Genomic DNA, 7,314 nt, shown 5'->3' on the forward strand with positions numbered 1-7,314 from the left:
GCAATATCGACTGTATGATGGAGTTTGCAAAATGCTGCCAATGATTTCCTGCTTCCAATGCGTGTCGACTAACATCCATTATTCTGACAACTACTGTTGCAGTGTATGGATTATCGTATACCACATTTCATGGCCCTTGTGCTACTTTAAGTTGAGTAGGCCAGCTAGTGGATTATAACAGTCACCAAGTAAATTTATTGCCAAAATAAAAGCTAAATGTTTCATTATTGTATGTTAAACATAAACTTACAGAAATTAATAAAGTATTGAGAAACAAAAAACGTCACTTTATTTGCATTGAGCATGTATTAACACGACCCATTCTATGCAGTCTCAAAAATCTTACAGATCACAAGTCTCGTACACAATGTCATCGGGAGCGTACGCCCCGTAAGGCGACACGTAACTACCAGTAAAACCCCGGGTTTTCTTGTTAAAATCATTCACTTCTCGTATGGGTGGAGGCGACGGTGCTCTTCCGAATATTGATTCCCACGGCTTGGGGTGATACATTTTTATCACATTAAGTGCCTCCGGATCAAAGACTTCTGTTTCCATGAGAAGAGGATCGTCAAGATCCGGTGGTGGTGGAGGAAGCGTCTCCTCGTCAACTCCCACCTCTTCGCTCTTTTCAGGAATTGTGATTTCCGGTGTTTTCGGGCGTTCCTGTGCCTCCTTGACAAGAGCAAACCTTTCCGATCTTTCGAAACGTTTCTTTCGAAATGAAAAAAACATCAGTTGAAAACTAGCAGTAAAAAATCCTTCACGTTTTGTAATTGGTGGCGAAGTTACACTGTTTGTATATTCTTCTATAAAGGCAACAATACATGTTGCAATTCTGAAGGAATATCGGATGCAATGGCAAAAAACAAACGCAATCTTAGGTTGCGATTCATTGTTGGATTTGATTTATGTTCATGAATACATTATTATTGTTTTACACCTGAAACATCCACACAAGTCACAATCTTCCTCACCTGGAACATGAGGGCAGCCTTGTTTTTCCGGCCCCCGGCACAAGCCGTAGCAACTTTATTGGCCTTCTCACGTTGCATCTCGCGCGTTTCCCCAACCTTACACGCCATCATGACGTCATCAGGCAAAGAGCCCGAACCGCGTGAGCTCGACCGCTCGTCGTCGAGGTGCTGTGGCAGATTGGACCAAGTTTTCCACGAATCTGATAGGAAATTGAAACTTGCGCCTTTGTGGTTAGGTAACACCGCTTTACGTTGATTGAAAAACAAACAGAAGGAGTAAAAAGCAATTCGATGTACTGTGATAATTAAACCAAATTTTACATTGTTGACGGCTTTATTACTGTCATGTATCCGCGGCCAAGCAAAACTAACCTAAAAATGAGTTTACCTTTTGGTGACAACTTCTGCTGGTTTTGCTGTGGGAATTTACCTTGTGGTGAGTCTGTGTTAGTGTTCCATCCTTTAAAGTAGTATGCGCTGCCTGCAATGTTACGGAAAACGCGTTATGCAACCTTTGTTCGTCATTTTTAAAAGAAATACTACGTATATGCAGAAACAGACACGCATTTCAAAGTTGATTTCTCACAAATGTTAAGATTACTATTTATGTAGAAGTTAAACCGTTCTCCGTTATATGGGATTATCATTTACCCACGGCAAAGTTGCATTTTCGCAGGTGAGCTTACACCACGCTTTGCAAGTAGTCATAGCAATAATACCCTTATTACCTGGTTGAATGAACTGTCCCGCACTCATATTTCCAATCCTCTGGATAGAGAACAGAACACATACGCCTGAAGCTATAGCAAGTATTCTATTGCCAGGGTTTATCTCGACTGACACAACTCCATATCGTCCTCTCGAAGTGTGGCCCAAAGTCTGTTAAATTCATTGTAAGCTCTGTGTAATGTCACACGTGGCATTGACGTATGATGTGTTGACAGATGTCAAGACTGCACCTAAGCGATAAGGCATATGTCCGCTACTGCGCATTGCAAGTATCGCGGATAGAATTGAAAACCAGCGTCTTCTATGGTATGTTTACAAAGCAGATCGAACATCGTTAATTTATTATCAAAGTATGTTAAACAATCAAAATTACGCAAGTGCGTATGCGCACTACCTGTCAGGCGACCTTCGTACACAAAGTTGTACCCATGGACTAAACTGGTCTAACCCATTAGAATTTTCGGCATTTTTGTCATGACACTGCGTACATCCAATAATTGTCATTGGACGACTTTTCTTATTTGAGAGCAGGGGAGGAAGTAATCCTTTGTTGTTGCGACTTAGTTGTATGCAACGTGCAGTTACTGCGCCAACCTTTTGCAGTCTACTGACTACGTGGCACAACACACTTCAAACAAAGGCATGGCGTCACTGATACGCATTGGGAATTATAGTATATACTTACTAATATTTCTTCAACCTGCAGCAATAGACAAATCACTTTTGTATTGTGCAAACAACAACTACGCGAATAAACACACAGAAAATAAAACAGTATCCGATAAACCATAAAAGTTATCGAATCAGAAGCTCGTGTAAAGATGAATTCGTCACGAAGAATCTGCGTACTGTCGCAGCATTGCGCTACAGACGTGTCAGATATGTCGCCCATCATCAATGTTTGCTTGCTTTTATCACCTTTTTTACAACCATGCGAGCTTATGGCTTTGCGTATACGGTATGTCGCCTATATTGACGGTATTGCACCGGCATTACGGCTAAACGTTTCCTGACTTTGAAAGAAAGCCTTTACGTTGTATTAGTTGCAACTGTGTTAAGTGCAAGCGCTCACCAAATTACTTTTAGAATGAACCAAGATCTAAATAAAACTAGCAGAAAAACATGTTCTGTGAATTTGCAAAATGTTGAACTTGAACTGAAATTTTATACATCTAACAAGCAACCTCCCTCCCGTTATACCGATGACCGCGAGCTTTCAACTCTGCAAATCAAATCAATATGATTATTTTTACAAAGCACAACGTGTCCTTCTTAAACCCGGAAGCCACAGTATGGGGCGAACGCAATTGGACACATTTAGTTAGGGTTAACAAGTAGAAAAACTAATATGATATAAAAGCGCTTATCTTTTTTGACCCTATTTGGATCTAGCAACCTGAAAACAACTTACCTTTGATTGACGCTTCTGTGCAGGCATTGGCCCAATATCACTTTGTAACCATGGCGGAAGTTTTTGTTCATCACGCCGTATATTATGAAATTGAGTGACGAATTCGTTGACGTCAACCAGCCGAAAGCCTGTTTTAGCAGCCGAATTGTTAGCTGAATGTTTTGTTCAGTAACCCAGCAATTTCTGTTCAAATTAAATTATTATGTTTTCTAAAAATCAAACTCACTGAAAACCTATGATATAATTAATTAATAATAAATGCAATGTTGGCATAACCTTGTGCAACATTGGTGGAATCTTGCCGCTCCCCAAAAGCACTGCAATCAAATACGGCGTCCAACACAAAACAAACACAAGCACAGTCACTGCCAATGTTTTGAATAGATTTATTTCCCGTTTCAGGGAGTTCCGCTTTATCTTTCCATTAAGGCTTACAGTCGACTGTTTTCGATAGTTTCGGATGCGACGACTTTGGTACCTGACAGTGCTGCAAAGATGCGTTACATAGCTGTGTTGTGTTGACGATTATTCAAAAAAAACTTCTGTGTGGCATTAATGATTTTAGTTTGTGGACAGCTAAGAGCATTAGATCGAAAAAGAAAAGTCTAGGTTTGTGAAATTAGAAGATTGGTAGTAAACGAGTTATCTATAAAGAATGCATATAGTACTTACTTCTACCAACGGCAATTACCTGAAAATTCTCCAGTAGAAAAAGAAAATTAAAATTAATGGCAATGCCACACAAAAGGTCATGAGGCAAGCGTCATAAGGTATGGAGGTGTGCATGGACCAGACGCACGCCATTGCGCTTTTGTCGTAACTGAAACAAGACATAAAGTTTTTTTCCCGCTTACAACGTATGGAAAACTGATTCGGCGCTTTCTTTAGAAGCAAATGAGTCAATATCACCACAAAGTAAAAGTCTTGTCGGCTATTAGTTGACATGATCGTTGTAAGTCACACCATGGCTGCACTGATGAGACCTAGCAGGTTGAAACAGTCGCCCCTGTCTGCCAGCTCACATAAAAACATTATTGGCTCTATTGCTTATACGGATGAGCCAATATTGAGTGAGCGACCGATAGTGGATTTTGTTTCGACCTGTCGGTCAGGTTAGCAGATTAGTAGGTTTAGTCTGCGCCTCAATACAATTCATTTGTTTGTGACTTTCCGGAATGTCGGTAGTGATGTTGTTGTTGTTGGTGAGATACATAAGACACCAACGTTGACACAGTTATTTGTTAATCGTGAGCAAATGTCAAGATGTTATGTCGGAAACAACGCTTCTTCCTAATCGTAACTAACAAGTTTAAGGGTAAAAGCTATAGAGCACGTATATAGGAAGCACTTGCCTGAAGGACACCTTTCCACCGGCGTTCACTAACGGCGGTATTGTGTATACTACCGACCACAGCCACGTCAACACAATCATGAGGTTTGTCCGTCGTTTGGAAAAGACCGTCTGATAGGAGGAACTTCGCACTACAGCCCAGTATCTAAAATAGGAGAATAGTATCTAAAAGTGTATGAAAAAACGTATATGGGTGAGTGTAGGGGCCACTTCCAATTCCAACTCGAATAAATTTTCGCTTCTACACGAGATCAATATTGACGGCATGTAATAAAAATACTTGGAAATTAAGCATTAATATATTCACGTGCATTGTGGTTGTTGCATTTCGCGGTATTTGCATCAATGCCAAACGGTAGTTTCTTACCGGTCGGCTGCGATGGCTGTCAGGCTTGAGAGAGAGCACGCGCCGGACAGAATGGCCAGAAATCCGCTTAGTGAGCACACAAACGTCGGAAGTATGAGGTCACCGTACAAAACATTGGGGACAATCAGGGGAACAAAAACCCCGGTCATCTGCGAACGAGGAAACGCGACGAACTTTGGTTACTTCCACAAAAGCGGGATGGCATTTTGTAATCGTTGGACCCGTTTACTTGCCAAACACTTGACTTGTATCGTTAAGTATTTAGTACGAGTAGACGCTGTACAGCGTAAGTTTCATGTCTTTTTACAAACTCACCATCAAGTCGGCGACTGCCAGGTTGACGATAAACATGTTTCCATTCTTATGAATTCTTCCACGAAAAGCAATGGAAAATATGACCAACAAGTTGCCGAACGTTCCAACGGTCGCTACTATCATTAAGTAAGTAACCTCCACTGCTTTGGAGATTTCAGATTGGTTGCACCATGGGTTGCCAGTGGCAACCTCGCACGAGATGTTGTCCGATACGAAAGCATTTGTCAAATTCATTTTACGGGCCTGTAAATAACATAAGTAAAACGCAAAGCAATCACCCAACAAATTCATTTAAATTCCATAAATAACAACGAACTGCTGTGTGAGTATAACCACAAACTAATTGGTCCTGAGATTGCTTTGCGCGTATTTAAACAGGGCTTCCAGATTAACTGCGCTACCTTCAACCGCTGGTTACATGACAATTTCCGTGATGTACATACTAGAGAAACAGCTTAATAAACATGCTTTGACTCGTCGTGCATGTTATCCCTCATGGTATATTCGTTGACTACAAATAGAGGAAAACGTGGTTTTTGGAAAACCACACGGTCGCGATGCATTGAATGCGCACTTTAACCGCATCGAGTGTTGGTCGAGAGTGTATGAGGTCATTATTTCCGCAGCCTACTCATTGATCCACAGTAAAATTCTCGGAAAAGTTCCCTTGCAAAAGGACACCAATGTGTTGATGAAATAGATCCCACTTACTGGCTACGCACGGCTATTTTTAATATATTTGAACAAACGTTCGTCAATGTACCTACCTGTAGACTGGCTGCCCGGTCTTATACCTGTCTGAAGCTCACCTTATGTACAACTGTTACCACCCGTTGCTTACGTACCCAGTTTTTGATAGATTTTACAAAAGCATCAGCTATTGTAAGACTTTCCTGTGTACATTTTTTTTGCATAGAAGTTAATGTTATTCACACAACTACACACCCTTCCCCGAATCACGTAAATTGACGAGTGCGTCTCGGTCGAAATTCGAAACGTATTTGCCCAATAAACGTATTGTAAGGTTTTGTTTCTGTTGCCCAATAAATGTCGTTGTACGGATGTCTGATTCATATCCTCTTGTAGCAATTTTTCGGTACTTAAACATCAAATCGTGTGCAAACGTCGTGCTGTCAATGACAGTCGTTCAGTATTTGCATTGCCTTCCTCGCTTGCAACCGCGATACCTAACAAGCTCAGAACGCGGATTAGTTTTCCCGCAACGAAAGGACCAGAACCCACGCCACAAAAGCTATTTCCACTGACAAAAATATAATGCACATATTTAAAGGATGTGTTGACGTATTGAAGGCGGTTAGATTCGGTTGCGTTTCCAGGTCTAAACTGTTATCCACTGTAACAAGGGCATTTCTCCCAAACTTCTAGTTTACATGGCATAGATGATCACCTTTTGTCAACAAACCTATATAACTACTAAAGGAAATTTCTTTTTACGTCAAAAGCCTGGCTGAAGTTCAAATTTAACAACATAAAATCGAACCCACCTACACAACATGCACTGAAAAAGCGGTCAATATTACCGTACAATTTGCACCTCAAAATTTTTTGTTGCAGTGTTTGAGATAGGAGATAGTTCCCGGAGCTAAAAGTTGAACTTGTCAGTCAGAACCGCAACTTGGGTGGAGCGCGGCGATTCTGTGTCGTTTTGCGTCAATAAAATACTTCATGACACACAGTTTCGACGAGCTTTATTGTTCGTTAGAACATAGTTCAGTAAGTGTCAGTCTCTATTACGCAACACGTGGGTGGCACATAAGACCCACCAATTTCCGCTACAACATAACATCCATTGACGCTTTTTTCAAAACCTACTGCGAAATATCTATTTACGTGATTATTGCTGCAATAATGCAAACGATATTTTCGGAAATTCATCGTTTTTGTTGCGACCACATTTTTAAACAGAGATTTCGATATAATCTCTTATAGGGAAGGCCCAAGTTTTAACGATACTAATCCAGTTTTAACGAACACTACCATTACAAGTCACAGGTGTTTGTTATGCATCATGACTAAAAAAATACAATTGGCGAACCCATTTGGTTTCAAAAGTTTGTGCACTCATACAACTTCTTGTGTACTCATACAACTTTTTGCGAAGCTTTTGTCCATGCCTATGAGGCAAGTGGTGTATTTTCAATTG

At 40.7% G+C, this 7,314-nt stretch overlaps 2 protein-coding genes across 2 annotated transcripts; both read right to left on the reverse strand.

Moving 5' to 3' along the window:
* Nucleotides 1-342: 342 nt before the first annotated feature.
* Nucleotides 343-1,733, reverse strand: LOC145899471 (uncharacterized). The gene is made up of 4 exons (XM_082988258.1): nt 1,706-1,733; nt 1,366-1,458; nt 978-1,177; nt 343-714 (listed from the first exon to the last, which is right to left on the reverse strand). The coding sequence occupies exons 1-4, from the start codon at nt 1,731-1,733 to the stop codon at nt 343-345; spliced, it is 693 nt and encodes a 230-aa protein (XP_082844384.1).
* An 861-nt stretch (nt 1,734-2,594) lies between these two features.
* LOC145898277 (melatonin receptor type 1B-like) lies at nt 2,595-5,384 on the reverse strand. Its single transcript, XM_082986708.1, has 7 exons — nt 5,151-5,384; nt 4,836-4,984; nt 4,499-4,613; nt 3,809-3,966; nt 3,394-3,604; nt 3,118-3,245; nt 2,595-2,928 (listed from the first exon to the last, which is right to left on the reverse strand). Exons 1-7 carry the CDS (start codon nt 5,382-5,384, stop codon nt 2,901-2,903), a joined length of 1,023 nt encoding a protein of 340 aa, XP_082842834.1. The 3' UTR covers nt 2,595-2,900.
* Nucleotides 5,385-7,314: the final 1,930 nt, after the last annotated feature.

The sequence above is a fragment of the Ascidia mentula genome, chromosome 4 (assembly GCF_947561715.1).
Source record: "Ascidia mentula chromosome 4, kaAscMent1.1, whole genome shotgun sequence".
Lineage (NCBI taxonomy): Eukaryota > Metazoa > Chordata > Ascidiacea > Phlebobranchia > Ascidiidae > Ascidia > Ascidia mentula.

What these genes read in the sequence shown, in the direction of transcription:
- LOC145898277 (XM_082986708.1), bottom strand. Translation starts at nt 5,384, where the DNA reads ATGAATTTGACAAATGCTTTCGTATCGGACAACATCTCGTGCGAGGTT. An exon ending in ACAGCCATCGCAGCCGACCG is followed by an intron (nt 4,614 to 4,835) that starts GTAAGAAACTAC and finishes CTCCTATTTTAG; the next exon opens with ATACTGGGCTGTAGTGCGAA. An exon ending in TATACACAATACCGCCGTTA is followed by an intron (nt 3,967 to 4,498) that starts GTGAACGCCGGT and finishes ATACGTTGTAAG; the next exon opens with CGGGAAAAAAACTTTATGTC.
- LOC145899471 (XM_082988258.1), bottom strand. Translation starts at nt 1,733, where the DNA reads ATGAGTGCGGGACAGTTCATTCAACCAG. An exon ending in GGGACAGTTCATTCAACCAG is followed by an intron (nt 1,459 to 1,705) that starts GTAATAAGGGTA and finishes GTAACATTGCAG; the next exon opens with GCAGCGCATACTACTTTAAA. An exon ending in GCAGAAGTTGTCACCAAAAG is followed by an intron (nt 1,178 to 1,365) that starts GTAAACTCATTT and finishes ATTTCCTATCAG; the next exon opens with ATTCGTGGAAAACTTGGTCC.